This window comes from Coturnix japonica, chromosome 7, assembly GCF_001577835.2.
Source record: "Coturnix japonica isolate 7356 chromosome 7, Coturnix japonica 2.1, whole genome shotgun sequence".
In the NCBI taxonomy this organism is placed as follows: domain Eukaryota; kingdom Metazoa; phylum Chordata; class Aves; order Galliformes; family Phasianidae; genus Coturnix; species Coturnix japonica.
The window spans coordinates 8,291,864-8,312,249 of NC_029522.1; the positions used below are offsets into that span (position 1 = coordinate 8,291,864).

A 20,386-nucleotide genomic window follows, 5' to 3' on the forward strand; every position below is an offset into this window, starting at 1 on the left:
AAGCACTTCAACTGCGGGCCTGGTTTGTAAATCTTTTTATTAAAAGAGTTGGGTTTGCTTTTTGTTTGCTTTTTTTTTCTTTTCCACAGTAGTAAAGCTTTGGCACTTACAGTATAAAAATAATCACTGCTCATAATTACACCAAATTCCTCTTTGTCAACTGCCTGCTAAGTGTCTTCAATACGTTTTATTCCCATATCAAAACACTTGGAGGTCAGGGGAACGAAACTGATAAATAACAGTATGAGATACAAAGATACAGCTAGAAAAATACTAGGATCATGGAGAAAGAAATCAGGACTGTGCATATTTTAAATATCACAGTGATTGGATTTGCTGTTCCTATCTTACTGCTGGCTGCACGCTTATGTGAAAGCAGAAGTGTTTGGTGGACTTTCCTATCTCTAAAGGTCAGGAACATTGGACTCAAATGTTGTTTGCATTGAATGGGAACCTTTCACTCCTAACTCTCTCCCTCCTCCTTGACGTACCGATCCCCCACCAGTTTGTGATTTAATATCTCCCCCACCACCCTCTGTTTCCCCCCCCCCTCCTTTAACTTTGTAAATACTGACTGGCATTCAACACTTTGAGCAAGAACAAGACCAATTGCTACCAATTGTGAGAAAAGTCTGAAACACTCCAAGAGTGGCGCTTGGAGAAGCTGTGAGTTGAGCTTAAGCTGGGAAAATGGCTCCGGAGCAAAGGGCCATTCTCAAAGATGCAGTTTTGCTAGCATCACTCCAGTTTGGATGGTAATCGTGGCAGATAGGTATTTATGCTTTGGTTTTTCTGTTGCCATTGCTGCAAGAAGTCTTGCTGGATGTTACTTTCCCCGTGGATGTTGTGTGTCTGCCTGTACATCTAGGGGCATGAAACACTCAATGGGGCAGTTGACGTTCTGTCAGGAGGGAAGGAAAGCAGTTAGCCTTGTCTCGTCAGGGCAGACACTGTTGTGGTTTGGGCTGGGAGATGTTCCCAGCACAAAGCTTGCAGCAATAGGTGACAACTAAGAACACTATGTGCGCTACGCCTCAGCTGGAGCATGCAGGAACCTCCCAGTGCCACTGATGAGTCCCACCAGTGTGAAAGTGTGGGCTCAAGCGTGCGTCCTGCGCTGCACAGAGTGGTGCTTTGCTGATCACAGGTGTGCCACGGCTCTTGATCAAACGCAAAGCTGCGTGCTACTCTCACCCCTCACACCCTACCCAGAGCCCCTCTGCCCGCACCCCAGCCCAGACCCAGTGGAAGGGCAGTGGTAAGGAAGGTGTACTCACGGTGTTTGTGGCCTGGTGGTACCTCTGTGTGAACTGGGGGTAGGTATGGCCAGCTGAGCCTTCGGGGGCCACCTCCACGCTGGGCCTGCGGCAGTTGTCACAACGCCAGCCCTACGGGGTGAGAGCACATGTGGTGACACTGATATAGACAGAGCTGCCAGCGTCCATACAGCACAACGAGTTGAAGTGCCTGCATGCACTTAAACACCCCCACTGATGAATTTTCTTTTTACACAGCTCTGTTTTGCCCTAGGCGTTAAGCCACCACCTGACCCCAAACCCAACACTGCTAAGACTGCACCCCAGCACAGCCTCCCCTCTCCTCATTCCCAGCATGCCAAGGCCCTCCTGCCTACCTGCTGTCCTCCATAACAAGTGCAGGAGCAGATGGCCCCGAAGTACTCCTTCTGCCACTGCTCTCCAACTTGGTACATTTTCCCATCGTCGTAGCATGTGGTCTCATCTGTGGAGAAGCAGGCAGAGCTCAGCTGCATGGCAATCAGAGTGGGTGCCTCCAGCCAGTGTGCTCCCCTTGTTTGTTTGACCAGGGGCTCACAGGCTGGCACAGGGAAAATCCATCATTTCTACAGCTCTCCAGACACTGTCAGCTAGACCATGAGAGTATTTGCCCAACAAAAGCAGTGCAGTTAATGCACACTGCTTTGTCTAAAGGATCTCCAGGTGCCAAGCCCTGCAGAAGCATCCTCATCAGGGTAACCTAGACCACTTAGTGTGGTGACACACAGCTCTTGTAGGGCTGAGGGCAGTTCAAGTCACTGCACACAGTATCCAACAAAGCAGTTGTCTTTTCAAGCATGAGACTGTGAGGCCCACGCCTTCAGTTCCTGTGAGAGCAGATTCAGTCACAATTTCACCTCCAAAACTCAAATGAAACACACTGATACTCCATGGGCCACCACAGCAGTGCCAAAAGCAAATGGAAGAGCCTGGAGATGGTTGATAAAACTTTCCAAATCAAGAAGTGACTTACGAGGTTCACACTTGAATTCTCCTTTTCCATTCCCAAGGCAGGTGCAGCTCATCATCTGTCCATTCTCCCCCTGCCGGTCCCACTTCTCCCCAATCTTGTAGTTCACACCATTATCGTGGCACCACTCTGGAGAAGGCAGAGGGAACAACAGAGTTTAACAGATAGAGGATTGAGAGGAAGAGAAATGATTTAAATGCTCTTTGGGTTGTTTTCTGAGCAAATCCCCAGTAGAACTATGACAGAGGCTGCAAAAATGCAACGGGTGAACCATGTGTATCAGGTAATTAAATGTAAATGTTACTCATATAAAACAAACGTCACTCCTGCAGTCGCTTTTCTGCACCTATGTGCATCACAGAAATGCCCTGTTTGCCCAGCTTACTCTGCATTGTGAGAGCACGGTTTAAATGAATTCAGTATGTGTTGTGTTGAAGCTCTCCATCAGGCTTTTGTTCCCTTTGCATCATGTTTGGATCAGGTGGGTGCTGTCAAACATGCCGTTAGTGCTCAGGTTGTCGTGGGAGGGGAGGTGGGTGGTCAGAAGCAAGCTACTCACTAGAGGAATCGCATCTGAAGTGACCACTGCCAAAGCCTAAGCACTGGCACCAGAGTTTAAAGCCCGTCTCAGATAATCGCTCCCACTCCTCGCCGATGGAATAGAAGGAGCCAGTGTAAGTATCATAGCAGGTGTCATCAGCTGGCTGGTTTAGTCCTTCAGACACTGGAATGAAAAGAGAAGAAACAGGCATCACACACAGCAAGAAGAGCCACTGAAAGGCAGGATGATTTTCACTGAATGCATGTGGTTTTTTCCTTTGAATATCCTGCTAGTAATGGAACTACCCCATGGGCATACACTTGATGGCTCCATCAGCAGTTCAGACTCCCTGCGATTTATTTTCCATTTGCATGTGTCAGAGCAGTGGAATGATAAAAAAACAACATGCTGACGTGAAGGCTATTTTCATTTTGATTTGCCAAGTTTCAAGCAAATGTGAGATTTTGCATCTGCTGGTGAAAAGCAGCAACCTGACTTAGTCTGTTTATGAGAAGTGTGCTGTGAGAGGCTGGGGGAAAAAGGCAGGAGGTTGGTGGCTGCATGGCTGCTTTCTGGAGGTGTTTCAGGCTGTAGCTCCTGGAAGGGTGGGAGGATGGAGACTTAACAGCCACACTGTTGGATGGATAGACTTTCACCCTGTATGTGTGCCTTGATCAAAAAGGTGCTTTAAAGCCATCGGCTCAGTGTGTGGTGGCCAGAGACAAGAGTCAAGATCAGAGGTAGGACCGTCCGTAACAGACTGAAGGCAGCTTTATTTCCCAGGGAAGTGGGAGCAGCAGGGAGATGCATGGAGAAGTTTATGGGGTGAACAGTGTAAATCCTTAATTCATTTCCTTTTTTTCTTACCCTCTTCTTCTTTTTGACCTTAAAGTACCCACAGGATGAGAACAAAGGAGGGAGGGTTGTTGACCAGATCCCCATGTGGCTACAGTCAAAGCCTGGGTCCCACAGGGTGTGTGTGGGCTCCAGGCTTCCCAGCTGTGGCAAGGGCAGCCTCTGCCCACACGTACTTGTGGTTGATCACAAGGCTTCTAAGTGCTCCCTGTCTGTGCTTAATCAGCACTTCTGCAGGCAGCCTGCCCCACTGCCAGACCTTCAGGACCGTCCTGAAGTGCTGCTGCATAACCAGCACAGAAGCAGTGACAAATGACTGTTAGGGCAGTTATCTTCCAGAATCTTCCCTGAAGCATGCCTTGTTCTTGTGATAGCAAGTCTTCCCTGGTGGGCAGGAATCTGCAACACCAGCATGATCCCTAGCTTCCTATGAGAGCAGCAAACACCAGATCTCTTGTTTTCTCTCCAGCACAGACCTTAGAGGAGGGTATGGAGCCTCAAGGCACATTCTTCATGATTAGACAACAGGCCAGAACATTTCTAAGCCACACAAGCAGTGTGAACTGGTTATCCAAAACCAATGGGACTCACACTCATCCCAATATCCTGCTACAAACTCTCCATGTCTGCACAAGTTTTCTTTCGGAACTATTCTCAGTGCAAGCCACCTGGCACCCAAGCTGGGGTAAAGGAAGCAATTCAGCTACAGCAAACGTTCAGCTAAACTCCATAAAACTTTCACTTACCAGTATTGCCAACTGTGACCACCTCTTCCAGCACCTTTTGTCTCCGGTGATCCTTCAGGGCTTCCACAATGATGTTGTAGGTGGCCCCTCTGGTGAGGCCAGTGAGCGTAGCACTGGAGGAAGTGCCAGGAACCCTGAACTGCAAAACAGGCAATGCCATGTCAACGGAAATGGAAGAGTGATCACACTTCAGGTGTCAACCCACTCACAGGAAAGACATGGTGCCTAGACTGACTTCTGTGCTCTGGAAATTGAGACAGGCTAAGGAAGACTTTGTCATGGAGTAGCTGCACTAAGGTCTTTGTAACTCTGGAGCAAATTCCCAGTTGTCTCCCTGACTTCTCCCTTCCCTGGCAAAAAGTGTATGCTAACTAAGCCTTTCAAGGGCTTTCTGTTTTGGCACTTTTATCCTGTAGCTTCCTCTGTGAATTACAAGAGAGGTGTTTATCTTTCCTGCTCTCTGCTGCATTTTAATAAGACTGAGCAAACTCAGACTGCCACCTCCTTAACACAACAAAAAGCTGGAGGCCCACGGAAAGACAGTTCATTTACCTGCAAAGTATCTTCATCCTGGCTGACCGGTTGGCACGAGATGATGTACTCAGTGCTCTCCAGCAAAGGCCTCCAGGAGATGGTTGTCTGAGAAAGAGCTTCTTGGCCCGTGGTGTCATTGCGCCTGGGCACACGGGAGTGAGGGTATGAAGGTTCAACTATGATTGGCACTTGGTACCCTGGGATTTCAATTGCTTCATCTACATTTGGTGGCTGCCGTCTTGACCCAGGCCTAAGGGGAGTTGCTGTTGTGGGTACAGGCCTCCTGTAGCCATGCTCCTCGAAGAAGACTTGCTGACCTTGGTGTCCTATTGTCTGTGGGTGCCCTGAAGTGCCTGGAAGTTGGATACCGTTTCCATTGTCATACCTATTGTTTGTGAGGTAAGGGGTCCCCTCATCAACAGAAGGTACGTCGAGAATATCGGGCTGGTTGGGGTGTGGTCCAGTAATCAACGTGGGCAGATCATCTAGCCAAAGAAAGGTTAGAAGCCATAAAGCAAAGCGTGGCAAATTAACAGTGGCAAATTCAGCAGCTAGAGTGGATGCTGTACACCAATCCAAGCATAGATTAGCAATTATCCCAAGATGCAACACACTTTTTATGATCCCATTCTGACTATTACGAATGCACGGATTTATCTATATATATTTATATATTATATAGATATATTTATTTTGTACATAGCCATAAGAAGTGTGTTGGTATGAATTTTTCATATAGCTGAGCAACAGATTTGAACACCGCATCCCATGGAAGCTACCAATGCTCAAATTGAGAAGATGTAATTAAAAGAGAGATTCTGTTGTTATTATGTTAAAATAACCACTCGGATGCAGTAAGAAACCAAGCCCGAGATCACAGCTGGATGTCCAGCTAGTATTTTGCTTTGCTGCAGGTCTCCATCTCACATTGTGGAGGAGTTGGTGTAACAGAAATGCGACAGGCAACCATTTAATTGATTCTGCCTTTGATGGCTGGATAAACTAGAAGGAAATATGAGCATTAACCTTAATTGTCTATCAGGTACCCAGGCAAGAATCCAACACCAAGCATGATAGTTCCATTCTTAGCATTCAAACACAGTTAAATGTCATTCAGGTAACTTAGGAATCTTGCACTCTAGGAAGAAAATCCTCCTTACAAAGCCTATTTAACTCAAAAAGAATGGCTGAAAAGTGTGAGCAGGATATTTTACATATTATCATTATTTCAGTCTTGAGAGGGCATTCCCCAAGAGGAAAACATGTCCTGTTAGCAGTCAACAATCCACAGCTTTGTTTTACCTGTCCTTTTTCGGCCAACCAGTGGTTCACTCTTTTGATTGTTCTTCACAGCAATGATGTAGATGGTGTATTCAGTTCCTGGTTCTAAGCCTAGGGAAAGACATAGAAACAACCTTATGTTTGACAGACTGATGATAAAACATGATAGGGCTCAGCTAAGAAAAAGAGCAGTCATACTGTCTGATTTTAGGGTAGTGCTGTGTGGAGTGATGAGCTGAACTCGATCTTTACAGGTCTCTTCCAACTTGGGATATTTACTACATTTCTTTGCTCTTTTACTGCAGTTTCTAATGCAAGTTGTGTAAGAGCACACCTGTCCTACAAATACAATACAATTCTCTAATCAGATTTGAACAGTCCACTGACATTTCTTTCCCCTGGTGCCACAGCTGTTATCTACTCAAGCAAAAAAAGCCAAAGACTCCGGCACCTCATCAGTCATGCATTCTCAAGTTTTGTGTCTGCAGCCCCAGCTGACATGGTCAGATTTCAATTCATTCTGAAGAGCAGGAGCCTAGACTCTTTGTACTGCCCCCAAAAACCAAGCAGGAACAAAGATGAGATCCTTCTGCTGTGGGCAGAGAGGAGCTCCCAAAGGAAGCAGAGACACAAACCAGTAATAGTAGCCTCAGTGGAGCCGGGCCGAGGGCGAGGCTGAAGCTCCTTGGGTGGTGAGCCAGGTTTCTCATATCTGATGATGTAGCCCGTGATCTTGGCTCGTGGAGGCTGCCAGGTAGCCAGGAGAGAGTTGCTCGTGGTTGTAAGGAAGCGCAGGTTGGAAGGAGCGTCAATGGCTAGGTGGAAAGAAAGGAAACAAGTCAGTTGCAGTAAAAGACAAACATCTTTATGTACGTTGTGTATTCTGAGGCCTATTTCACACTCAGGAGTAAAACACATTGCTGTGAGTCACAGCACTACATGTGGTCAGATACACAGAACTTCTGCCTGACCCAAGGCAACTGCTGTGTGTTAGCATGTGCAGAGAATCAGACAGTATCATCACCTGTGGAAGCATCAATCACTACCGGAGAGCTGCGAGCATTCTCATTCAGGGTGTAAAGGTAGATCTTGTAGTCATTGCCAGGTTGCAAGCCTAGAATGGAGTTGAAACAAAGGGTCAGCCTTTCTTGCATGAACAGGAAGTACATTGCAGTGCACCAAGGGCTGCTCTGGTTAGTCCTGCAGGTTCTCCACACTGGTGAAGGTGGAGGTTCTCCAAACTGGAACAGGTTGCCCATGGAGGCTGTGGATGCCCCATCCCTGGAGGCATTCAAGGCCAGGCTGGATGTGGCTCTGGGCAGCCTGGTCTGCTGGTTGGCGACCCCACACATAGCAGGGGGTTGAAACTAGGTGAGCATTGTGGTTCTTTTTAACCCAGGACATTCTATGATTCTATGATTTCATTTGTTGCAGCATTCATCTGAGGAAGCCATATAAAAGAGGCATGAGAGTTCCTTTCAACAACTTCTTGGAGATCTGATGCCATGACTCAAATATTTTTTTCCCCTCTTTTTTTTCCCCTCTCTATTATTCCCATCCAAACAGTTGTACTACAAAATAAGAACCCAGCATACTCACTGACAGAGCTGGAAGTCCCTGTCTGCTGAAGCATCTCTCTTACCAGTGATAGTGTAAGCCCTAACATCAGGGCTGATGGTCCTCTGGATGGGATTCTGGCCACTTGCTGCTGGGATGGCATCAATTTGGAAGCCAGTAATTGTCTCAGTCTTGGTTCTCCAGGTAATGGTGATGGTCGTCTCCGTGGCGTCTGTTACACGGGCCCTGCGCGGGGGACTGACATCTGCACCAGAAGGAAAGGGTCACCATCAGTACCATGGAGACTGTGAATTTACCAATGAGCTACTTGTGAAAGCTTTAGCTGGAGCTTTGAATAGAGCTCTGCTTCTCACAGTCAAAATCTCTGTCTCTGGGCCTCTTTACCCATGGCAAAACAAAATGGTCACTTGGGGAGGATCACCACTTACTTTCAAGAGTGGTCACCACGCCCTGGGCAGGTCGGCTGGTCAGAGAGTCCTTCAGGGCATACACACTCACTTCATACTTGGTTGCCACCTAGAAGAGACACAGTTACACCATGTTATGGCAAGGACAGTGGGAAACATCTTTGTTCTGTGGAGCCATGTTTCTTGGTGACCAGTTATTGAAGTAGGAAACCTTAAAATAAATCAGTGAGTGCTGGTGTGATGATTCTAATGAATCCCACCTGTAATGAGAGACGTGGACCCTGCTAACATTGCTACTGAGAGTATGAGCAGAGTGCACATGCAGCCAGGAGCTGAGAAAGTCCTAGAAGTTGTTTGTCATCCCCCATTTTGGGATATCTGGGCTTCAAAGCTCCCTCTTCAGGAAATGAGAATTCATATCCTCATTTTCCTGGGGTTAATGGGTGCCATTTGCTATGATAACTCTCTTGCTGTAAAGAAAGGAGAGTGGTGGAAGTTGTAGCTTTAAGCATGGTCTTTACTCCTCAGATGCACCTGATCAGGAGACCACTTAAATTAGGATGCATTTCAAGGCTCACTTTTCAAAATGATTCATAAAACTCCCTGAAAACAGATGAGTAGCTTTTTAAGATAGCAGGAATCACAGAAGTGGTGATTTTCAAGCTCTTTCCGGTACACAAACTACTGAAATATTTCCCGTGGAGAAGATGGCTATATAGCAAATTTAAGCATACCCATAAAAGACCCTCATTTCTTACTTACATTTTGCAGATTTCTTAGAAATAGGCAGGACTGCCAGAGCTCCCATATCCCAGCTTGAAAATCACTGCATTAGGTCACTTTTATCTGACTGCTTTTGTGAAAGATGAGTAAAGGCACCTTCCTGGGTCACTGACTGCAAACCTGACTATTTGCATTTGATTAAAGCACCCACCCTCTGTGCAAAAGGAGGCAAAGGAAAGAATGCAGATCCAGCGGGCCAATTCCTTGCATTTTAAGAACTATGCTAACGAGTAGTTACAGTTGATGGCTGGTCAGACTTCAAACAGAGTCAGACCCTTAGGAGCTGTAATGAGCTGCTTTGGCTGAGGCTCCCAACCCAGGAATTTTATATCGCTTCGGCTTCTGACATTTCCTTCCTACAACAAAGTCTGCATCACGCAAAGAAAAGAGTTACCATTAATCCTGACACGACAGCAGATGTGCTGTCTGGAGAAAGGTTGATCTCTTTCATCGGACCGGTCTTCTCTTTGGGGTTCACTCTGACCCTGTAGCCAGTGAGACGAACGTTGGGTGCGTTCCAGTTGACGGTAAGGCTGGTAGGAGTTACCTGAGTGAACTTCAGGTTGGTCGGAGGTGGAATTGCTGCAGAAATGGGGATTGGCATGTGGTTAGCTTGAAGAAGGTGACAGCAAACACACAAAACAGCATTCTCTCCTGAACATGAGACTGTTTTAGGCCTGGAATATGCCAGTGGGAAAGCAGCGTGCCTTTTGCAAGCATGGGCACAGAGCACTGTGGAAGGGGTAAGGTGTGTAGGTGCTTCTGTTCTGGAAAATAAGGAGATCTCGGTGCTTCAAACCTGAAGTTAGGTGAGCAACAGCACCGTATGTGATAGAAGGTGAATGCTTTGGGAAGTGCTTACATCTATATTAGGTCCCTTTGTTTTTATTCATCTGCCCATCTCTGCTTTTCATCACACAGCTAATGGTTTAGTCCTGCTTCACTTGCCCATCTCTGTCCATTTCTGCAACGTGACTGATGATTTTCACAAGTAGGTAGTAAGCAGGCTGAGGGATGGCAAAGACGATAACAAAATACTGCCAAATGCAGAGGGGAAGCATTTCACAGCCACTTACACAAGTGTAAATTACTACACAGAGAGCAAGGCAATGGAAAAGCAGAGCTGTGGTGGCCATAAGGCTCATCACGTCAGAGGCTGTTTGTGAGCTAATGTATCTGTTACCTTTAAAAACAAATGCTCGCATAATACATGCAGCATCCACTGAAACATTTTCTTGCCTTACTGTTTGAAATGCTCAGGCTGTAAACAGGTAAAAAATAGACCGTACAATAGTGCCTGCTATTAGCATGTTGCTGTGAAGTTTTTCCTCGTTTTATGGACTGGAAATAAAAAATGGGTCTCCCTTGCTGCTTTGCTGAAACAGACCTCAATTTCAAGGCCATAAGAGCCAGTGGAAAGTCTTTAATGACTTCATATATGGTTTTGAACAGCCCACAAAAAAACAGAGTGGGCTTTAAAGATGACCCCATTTGCATTTCTGGCATGTAGTCAGCCGGCTGTTTCAATCCTTACAGCACTTTCCTTCAGTTTAGTACAGCAATTTATACACCAGGTTAACGCTGTCTTCATTACACCTCTGAAATTATTTGTGCCAACTTTTCACCCACAAATGAATGGGACACCTTTATTACAAAGGTGCTACCAAGATGTGTCAGGCAGTGCTGCCAGCTTTAAAATGAATTCCTTATTGCTGGATGTCGCTTTATCTCAAGGAATGGTTTCCTTTTTCTTTTTTAAACACATTCTACATAGAGTTAGATCAGACTGGCATATAAGGGAATGCAAGCCCTTTTCTTGTAGAGGTGATATGGCTGCATGGTGTGGGCATCCACGTGGGTCATGGACTTTAGGGCAGTGCCAATGGATGACCCAGAGGCTGTGTGTGACCTTGGAGTGGAGGAGCCTCTGTGCCTTCCCTAGGGCACACAGGCTGACTCTGCAAGCAGCCAGCTCTTCAGCATAAACCAAGCCACCTCTGGGGGGCAATCACATCCCCTTGGCTGCTTCCCCAGCACGGAGCACCAGCTCTGCAGCCTCACGCTTCACCCAGCAGGGCAGAAGCTGCTGCTGCCATGGCCCGCTGGGCAGCGTAGTTAAAGGTGTACCTGTGGACTGGGTCCCAGTGAGGGGCAGGCTCTCCATGTCATCGTATATGGCAACGATATTGATAGTGTACTCAGAACCTGGCCTGAGGCCATGCAGCTCAGCAGTGTCTTCTTCGCCACCTGGGGCCGGCAATAGCTCATGGATTCCATCCTCAGGGCTTGAGTAGGTCACCCTGTACCTGGTGACTTGCCCCTGCGGGCTTTCCCAAGCAATTTTGATGGAATCAACATCCACCTCAGTGAATGTTAGTCCTTTAGGGCGATCAATGTCTGTTAGGCAAATTAATGGTAAGAGGTTAAGTGATAAAAAGCAGGTTGTGGGTGAGGAAAATAAAAAGCATCTCAATTACATGCAAAGCAGTTTTTGGTTTTGCACGGGGCAGAGGGCTCTTGATTCTCCTCTGTGCTGCACCTTGCACACGTGCTTACAGCTGTGCAGAGCAAGGCTGACAGTTTGCTAGTGCCAGGCAGCAGGATCTGGGTCTCAGCCTTGTTGAACCCACAAGAACTTGCATCACCACCTCCAAAGCAGGCAGGACACTCTCTGTACCTGGATCTACCCCTTTTAGACAACTCCAGCAGCATTCAGCTGGCTGAAAGTGATCAAGGTGAGAAAACAATGTATGGCCATTAGACCTGTTTCCACCAGAGCCAGCAAGCAGTACCTCGTGCTCAAGGTAGGCAGACAATCCACCCAGCTTGGAAAGTTAGGATTCATGCTGCATTTGCTTTTCACTATTTTAAGCTGCTGTGCAAAGCACCGGTCTGAGGAGAATCAGTCCCACCGTTTTCTTTCATAAATTAATATCCAATTAACACACATAATCAAGAAAGCAAATTACCCAGTAAATTAAATTTTAAAATCAATTAAAAATAAAAAATGCAACCTTCTCAGCTTTGCATTGTGTGCACAGGGAATGTCCACAGGTGCAACTGCGTGATACTCACGCTTCCCAATAAGACCAGCTCATTGGATTTTCCTGTTAATATCAGAGCTCAGTGCTAGACTGCAAAGCAAGAGAGCTGTGCTCTGCAGAAGCCTATTGCAGAGCTATACTCTTTTGTTACACATAATGGGAGGATCTGGAAAATCATTTTTTACATCAGACCTAAATTATGCTTTCCTACAAGATTCCAGTTTTATCATTTGCTGTGTTACATTTGTTCTGAATGTTCTGTATTTTCTAGTTGGCAAAGGTGATGTGTTTTCCAGGGACTTTTGAGCTTGAAATTGATGTGAGCTCTTTTCCCACCTCTGAAAAGTTTCAGACAAGTGTCTGCTGTCTTTAGGACAGTTCTGTAACTATTTGGGATTGAGCTGTGGTTTTTGAATATAAGCCTGAGCAAAGGAATGATGGACGTGGAAATCCTTACCCTAGAGGCATAGTATGGATTTACTCTGGAGGAAAATGCTTCCAAGCCCAGCCCCAGTCCCTTAACAGCAGTCACCTTTGCCACCTAGCTCAATGCAAGAAATCTTTGCACATTTTTCCCGCTGATTGGCTGAAGGCAAACAAAGCCCCAAAAGACTCTGCAGGCTTAGTGAAAGAAAATCAGAAGCGCAGCATTTTGTGGGAAGGAAGGACTGCATTTCTGCCAGCATCTTCTATGAGATGCATGGTACTTAACACAGGGCAGGCTACCTTGCATCCTACTGGAAACTGGGGACCTGCCACTTGGTTTCACTGGAGATGTGACACTGCTCAGTAAATTCAGACATCAAAAGATAACATTTGTTGTGTTACCCCCAAGTGAAATACATACTGGTGACAGCCGTCTCTACCAAGGGGAGGCTTTCTCCATTCTGATTCTGAGCGTAGACACTGACCATATACTCAACTGTGGGCTGCAGGCCTTCAATAGTGACTTGTGTTTGATCTGGAAGGAAGGAACAGTGTTAGAAATTTTGCATCCACATTCTTTATAGATCTGTTGAAACAGATTTTGTGTTCTCTTACCTGGAGGGACATTCTTGGTTTTTGTAGGTCCATGTCCTTTCTTGGGGACCGCTGTCACTCGATACCCTGTGACTGGAGATGATGAAGGGAGCCATCTGATGCTGATGCTGTTGTCCTGGACATCAGTAACTTGCATCTGGGATGGCGTGTCTATTTCTGGGCAAGAAAAATAGGTTTTGATTACATTGCTACAGGAAACCCTCCATCCATGGTTACCTCTTAGCTGAATTGTGTTCTGCTTTTCCTTTTCTAGGCTGTGTTTCTTAGAACAAAAAACACGAACAGCTATTTATTTATCTCTCATGCCAGCACAGAGCAAGAAGCACCATGCTGTGTAGGTGGTGAGTGACCTCATATGAAGGTTTCTTGAGTTTTTCTGTTGTTTCAGAGCTTACTAGATGCCTTCATCTGCAGCTATAGTAGCAGTAGGCTAGATCCAGAACAAGAGTGAGAAGAGAGTCCTGGAGTAAGAAATTGAGGGCTTACTGGAATCACAGGGGACCAGAAGCACCAGACCTCAACCAACAGGCACTCTTGATATGAGAGCCTAACTCCACAGTGAGCAGTTACATATTGCTTGCATCCCCATGTGGGCTCTATTTGGTCTCCCTCCTCCACAAGTCCAAGTCCATGATGCCCTTCTGCATTATGTCATTATCATGCTGGGCCACCACCACAGGCAGCTCTGCTGAAAATGATGACCTTAGAACGCAGCCCATGACTTTGAAAAGAAACTGGGGTTTATTAATGCAGTTTCATGGGGGTTATCCAAAGCAAAGTTGCTGTGGGGTTTTTTGGTGTGTGCTTTTTTGTTGTATAAAGTGATCTCACCTGTTTTGTAGGTGACAGTAACTGGCTTGCTGCTGGCAGGGCTGTCTCCACGACCAGTTACAGCATACACTGTGATGGTATAGTCCACACCAGGTTTAAGGCCAGTGATGGTAGCACGAGACATGGTGCCAGGCACTGTAAACTCCTGCACAGGGCTATTTCCACCTGAAGAGGGTGAGGTGGAAAAAGAAATGCAATGGATCTCTTCAAATATACATCATACAGGACAACTGTATATTCATCCAAGGGAAGAGAGGTTATAGTTGATTTGGGGCCAAATTCTTTTTCTGTCCAACCCAAGGAAAAAAAATAATGAAATATGCATAGAGAACCACCTCTAAAATGACTGCAGTGCTCTAGATGTTTTTGGTTTGTTTTTTTCAGAGGGAGATAAAGAAAGGAGTTTTTTGATTGCTGCAGTCAAACCTGCCTTTGCTATTTGTTGTAGCTTTCTAATGGCCTCAAACTAGAGCTGCTGGTCTGCAACTGCCATGGCCACCTGCCCTCACCTGTTTCACCATATGTGATCCGGTAGTATCTGACTGTCACTGCAGGAGCGTCCCAAGAGATCTCGAGGCTGGTTGGGCTGGTGGGGTTGACTTCCAGGTCCCTTGGAACATCTGACACTAGAAAAACAGAAATGAGAGCTTAGATACAGGTAACTCTACCTCAGTACCACAGAGCCTTCACTCATGAGCACAGTTTCACCAGCTGGCAGAGAAGATCTGGTTTATTATCCACTAGAGGACACCAGAATCCTCATGAAAACTTTTAGTCAGCTGATCCATCCCTCAAAGCTTACCAGTTGTTTGCTGCCCAACCAAGGGCACGCTCTCCTCCCTGCCATTGATGGCAATGATGCTGACCACGTACTCTGTCCCTGGGAGCAAGTTGGTGAGGGTGATGGAGTTCCGTGAGGGGGGCACACGGTCCTCCTTGGGCCTGCCAACGCCGTGCTCTGGGTGATGCCGAATCTTATAGCCCGTAATGGTGGCACGAGGAGCAATCCAGTGGACGGTGAAGGAGTTAGCGGTTATATCCGAGAAGTCAAGGCCAGTGGGGGAATCAAGCCCTAGGTGTTTCAAAGAGATGTGTTGAGATATGTTCTAATATTTGCTCTTACACAGACAACACACATGACCAGCTCTTTTACAGTTAGAAAACAAGACAGACTTGGTGACAGATGCAATAGGCTCTGGGTAAGCTCACTGTCAGGCACATGTGATTTGTACAATCACACCAGGGCCTACAAAGCTTTATTTAGAACCAGCAGATCTGGTTTGCAGACATTGGATGTTAGATTTCCTAGTGTTTCCCAGGATACAGATCTGCTCTGCTGTTCGCTATATCGCTGATGATCTGTTAATAAGATGACCACAGACAAACAAGAGCAGCAAGATAAAGTGAGCGGACTCTTGATAGACAGCACTAATTACACGTGTAATTATCTCAGGCTTTGTTTTGTACCTGTTTTCTGGATTCCAGACAAAGGTGCGCTCTCATGTTGCTCAGAAACACTGTAGACTCTCACCAGATATTCAGTACCAGGGAGCAGATCTGTGGAGTTGAAGTAAAGGGATTAAGATAAACTTCTTTACTAATGGTAGAAGTCACTTAACAAACTGGTGCAATTTTAAACAGTGTTTCTTAAGGGAAGTATTCAAGTTGTACCTGGTGGAAGATCTGAGCCTCCAGGACAAAGTTAAATCAGCTTTTTCCATGGCATTACAGTTACTAGAAATGTTGTTAACTTTTTGTGGGGACTGGCTTGAAGCAATGAGTTTTCATCAGTAACCTTCCTAGCTATCTAGTCACGTGCCACAGCGAAGTTCTATCTGATACAAACTGGGATAGGGCCAAGGATTTCCAACGTAGCTATTCTAACTCACACGAGTTTCAGGTCTGGTCCCATATTCTGAAAGCAGGTATTGTCTTTCACTCAACAAACCTGCTTGCAGGATGTGGAAAACCTTCAAATAAAACCCAGCTTTTGCACCAGCAAAAAACAAAAACAAAAACAAAGCAATGCCCACTTTATGCAAACTGGCCAGGATTTTTTGCCACGTTCTGTGAAGTTCCAAGCAATATTTATTTTCTGACACACAGAGCCCAAGGAGCAATGACCTTTTGCACATTCTGATCATCCCCCTGGGCCCCCTGCACTGCAAGCCCTTGACATCTTTGGCAAACTAGGAGAGTAATAGGTATTTACTCTTAATGCCTAACCAGGCTGTAAATCAAAGCAATTGCCCCACACTCTGATTCACGACTGTCCTTGGACTGATGGGAAAACGCTGCTGTGGTTTGTTTTTAACCTGGTTATAAGCCAGTGGCCAAAATTCACTTGCTGCAAGTTTGCATGAGTCTACTCTAACATCTGTTTAAATGAGCTGAGAATCCAGCCAGTTCTACTTGGAGCAGTTTCTTTTGCCTTCCCTTATGCCATCTCTACATAGAAGGGGTCTCCTTTATTTGTCCTCTGAATATAACCCTCTTACTTGTTAAGACCACCACGTTGTCTGAGGGTGAAATTGTCAGCTCTGCAACATCCTCCTCCTTCTTCACAGGTGAGTAGCGCACCAAGAAACTGCTCAGCACGATGGAAGTTGGTGCCGTCCATGTCACTCTCATGGTATCAGGCCCCACATTGGTGAAGCGGAGATCGGTGGGAGGAGGCACGGCTACACAGCAAAGAACAGATAGATCTTAACCTTCTACAATATGTAAGAGCTGATTAAGACAAGGAAACCAGAGGAAGTATCTCATGCACAACAAACTACTACTACTGTGTCAGACCCATGCAAACGGACTTCTAAACTACAGTTGGTTTCACTACAGTTAAGAGAAAAGTATGCCTGTACTGCTGTCAGGCTCCTTTAGCCTCCTGGCATTTCCCAATGCTTTAAATATACCTCGTGGGACTAATTTGAAAACAAGACAGCAAGTTTCAGTAACGTGCTTCTTGCAGCTGGATTTCATATTACACATGTGGAGCCAAGAAAGGTTTAAAGTTGCCATACAGCAGCTTACAGATGGAAAAGTCATCTCGTCTAGAATTCATACATGCACACATAGGAGAGAAAAGGGTATACCACTAATTTCTTACAACTCTACTTCTACTTGTGTTGAAGGATTTACAGCCTCAGGATTTTCCAACACAATAGGATTTCATGCAAGAACCAGTTTCCAGCTTGCCTTCTGCCCATGCACTACAGAGACCCTCGACGGTGTGACATGGCTGTCAATGGCATGTACGCAGGGAGTGGAGTTTCACCTGCATCCTTTTAGGGCATTGCGGAAAGAGTGGAGCCGCCACTGAACAGGCTGCTGGAGGCTCAAGTAGCTGCCAAGGCTAGGGATAAACTGGAGGGTGCCTGCTGAACTGCTCCACACTTTGGCACTTTTATTTTGGGGAAGTGCAGCTTAAAGTCCAGTGAATATATATCTCGCATTTCACGCTCTAAGTTCCAACTGGATGACAGAAATCTGAACAGCAATACGTGACCGAGCTTGGCAAGTCTGCAGCCATTCAAATCAGAAAGCTGATCAGTGCATATCCATCCCAGCAGCCATTTAGAAACAGGAGTGAGCTGGGTCTGCTTGCCTTTTGCCTTTCCCTCAGTGTGCGGCTCGATTCCTCTTTGGACAAAGCCCAATGATCCCGACAGCTAGTGACAGCATGAAACACCGTCCACGTCACAAAACACGGAAGTTATCAAAATTCACCCGTTTGCTGTGTCAGAGTGGTAGGGGCGCTCTCTCCGCCATTAATGAGTGTGATTACACTGATGTCGTAATCAATGCCCGGCTCCAAGCCTGTCACTGTGTAGTATCCTACTGAGGAGTCCACAAAATCTTCAAAAATAGGGACACTTTCTCCTGCTGCAACTACTGTGATGCGGTACCCAATAATGGTGGAGGCATTTAACGGGGTCCACCTCAGGCCGATGCTCGAGTCAGTTATGTCAACAAAGCTTAGGTCAGTGAGTTGGGGCACCTCTAATGAGTTAAAGAGCAAACAGGAAGGGCAAAGACACACGGAGGCAAAAGAAAGACAAGGGAGAAAAAAGCAGTGTTCATCACTATTAACATTGACAGAAACGTAGAAGCAATTGTGGTGATATGAAAATTTTTTCCTGGGGCTTGGGTGAAGAAGCAGAATTTTGGAGATTGGGTATTTTTTGTATTGTACCCTTCCATGCAGTCCTCAGCTGCCTCTCAGAGCAGACAGAAGCTGAAATCTGGACCCAGATCCACCAGGACAATGCACTTCAGACAAATTATTTCCAACAAGGCCTGCAACAGGCTGGGCACTTAACTTGCTTGGCGTTTACTTTGAACAGTGATGAGACATAGAACCATTCTTTTCTGAAGAAAACTGAAGCATAAGACATATCCTTTTCTTTTTTTTTTTTTCCCCAGGTATAAACAAAAGTCTATTAAGGTATAAACAAAACAAGCATCTCTGAAATATTAGTGGTTCACCTACATTTTTTGTCTCATCCGAATGTTAAGTCTGGTTTTTATGATCCCAGTGATAAAAGTATCAACCCATCTGAAGGGACTAAATTAGCCTATGCCATAACAGTGGTGACATTCTATTTTAATGTTCTGCTGGAGGAAAAAAACACCTTGTCTTACAGAATAGATGCCAAAAATGCAGATTTTCTGTAAAATTATCATTAATCTGCATAGAATACATGTACCATATCACCTTTAAGGAGTGCTGAAAGCCAGAGACATACATTCTTAGCTCTTTTTTGCACCAGAAGATGGCAAAGGGCTAAAGCCATCACTGCTTTGATTATGCAGTATTGCAGTATTAGTTCACTTCCAGATTGCGTACAGTACTTCAGTGAAGAACAGACATCTTAAAGCAGTATTACAAGAGCAAGCAAACACAGCAGCTGGCATCACTGCAGGGCTGAACAGAAACAAAAACACACAAACGGAGCCCTCACAAAGAAAAATGAAACAAAACCATCTGGGGAGATGGGCATTAAATTCCTTCTACTGCCCTATGCCATGATACTAGTTGGAGTCCCACAATGTAGAGCTCTCTGGCACAATTTAACTTAACTAAAAATGCTATCATTACCTTGTGTGACGGTTTGGGAGATGGGGATGCTCTCCTGGTCATCTTTGACTGCGTAAACACTGACATTGTACTCCACACCAGGGTTTAGGTTTTCAAAGGTGCAGGAGGTCTGATCTGCACCAACTACTTCCTCCAAGGTAGATCCCTGCTGCCCATCTGTAGGAGCAGTGGTCACTCGGTAGCCACTGATGCCTGAAAGACAGATATCCAGCATTATTGCAGCTCCCTCTGAGACCTTCCCTTGCTGAAAATCTCACGACACAACAAGAAGAGTTACATCTGAGAGCAGAGTTTTCAAAAGCCTTTCAACCCTTATTTTATGGAAAACAACTGCACTGCTCCCATCAGCTTCTGTGGGAAAAGAATTCATCTTGAACACTTTCAGAAATCCCATGCATATTCTCAGCGACACGAACTCATTCTTCACTGTCAGAAGTAATTTTTTTTTTAGGTCTAGTTTGCTTTCCTTTTTTCACACCAGTCGAGATATTTGACCAAATCCTTCAAATCCCTCAAACCGCTGAAATATTTAAGTGTATTTATACTCCAAAATACCATTTTGTATAGAACGCATGTCGTAAAAAATCCTATGGCAACCTATACTTAACTGTCAATTACATTGTTGAATATAACCCAATTTTTTTCCCCTAAATGACTCTGTATCAAGCCACCCATCAATGTCTCCTTAGTGAGCTGCAAGGCACCATAGAATAAGTGTTACCATCCTGGTGGTACAACAGAGGTTTCATGATCAGCACGAGGTCATACAATTACCTGGAGTTGTGCTTCTATCCCAGGAGACTATCAGGATCCCAGTATCAGGATTGGGCTCCAGGCGCAGGTTGGTTGGTGGAGACAGTGCTGTAAGCATTGAGAAAAAATGAGTCATTTCTGGCTTTGATCATCATGCTAGCTCCCTCAGCATCCCTTCTTCCCAGATTCTATTCTCATCCTTCAGAACTAGCTAAAACTTCTGAAGTTGTGACCCTGTAAGCTAGTGCTACAGTCCCCCGTGCATCAAAAAAATCCACAAAAGACTTCCAGAAGACAGACATTCATCTGAGGAGTACAGAAGAAGCAAGTAGAAGAAGAAATAGCTGCAGAAAAGCAAACGTGACTTACGTGTAGTCACCCTCCTGATGATTGGGGTCTCTCTCTCCTGGCCGTCCATCAGGACTGTGAGGCTGTAGGTATACTCCACACCAGGGGTCAGGCCAGATATCACGATGCTTCCAGAATCAGAGATGACCTCACGGGGAGCCTCTCCACCTTGGCTTGGGCGCACACCAAGCTGCAGAGAAGCAGCAAAGTTTTCTTTTCAGTCTTAAGTACTCCTATCCCACAGAATTATCATCATTTTGTCTTGTCATTCAACATGCATA

At 45.7% G+C, this 20,386-nt stretch overlaps 1 protein-coding gene across 6 annotated transcripts in view; it reads right to left on the reverse strand.

Annotated features, from left to right (window-relative positions):
- The window catches only part of FN1 (fibronectin 1), a 48,098-nt gene that overhangs the window by 916 nt on the left and 26,796 nt on the right, over positions 1-20,386 (reverse strand). Inside the window, exons 22-46 of one of the 6 annotated variants that reach the window (XM_015867979.2) lie at positions 20,127-20,295; positions 19,779-19,865; positions 19,005-19,196; positions 17,633-17,905; positions 16,405-16,587; positions 15,374-15,463; positions 14,709-14,978; positions 14,416-14,532; positions 13,907-14,071; positions 13,076-13,231; positions 12,882-12,995; positions 11,118-11,387; positions 9,385-9,572; positions 8,229-8,316; positions 7,865-8,044; positions 7,247-7,336; positions 6,858-7,037; positions 6,244-6,333; positions 4,960-5,294; positions 4,408-4,546; positions 2,825-2,989; positions 2,269-2,394; positions 1,634-1,740; positions 1,278-1,388; positions 20-901 (exon numbers count right to left, since the gene is read on the reverse strand). In XM_015867979.2, the coding sequence (XP_015723465.1) occupies positions 827-901; positions 1,278-1,388; positions 1,634-1,740; positions 2,269-2,394; positions 2,825-2,989; positions 4,408-4,546; positions 4,960-5,294; positions 6,244-6,333; positions 6,858-7,037; positions 7,247-7,336; positions 7,865-8,044; positions 8,229-8,316; positions 9,385-9,572; positions 11,118-11,387; positions 12,882-12,995; positions 13,076-13,231; positions 13,907-14,071; positions 14,416-14,532; positions 14,709-14,978; positions 15,374-15,463; positions 16,405-16,587; positions 17,633-17,905; positions 19,005-19,196; positions 19,779-19,865; positions 20,127-20,295 (3,960 nt within the window). In that variant the 3' untranslated portion in view covers positions 20-826. 6 annotated transcript variants of the gene reach the window in all.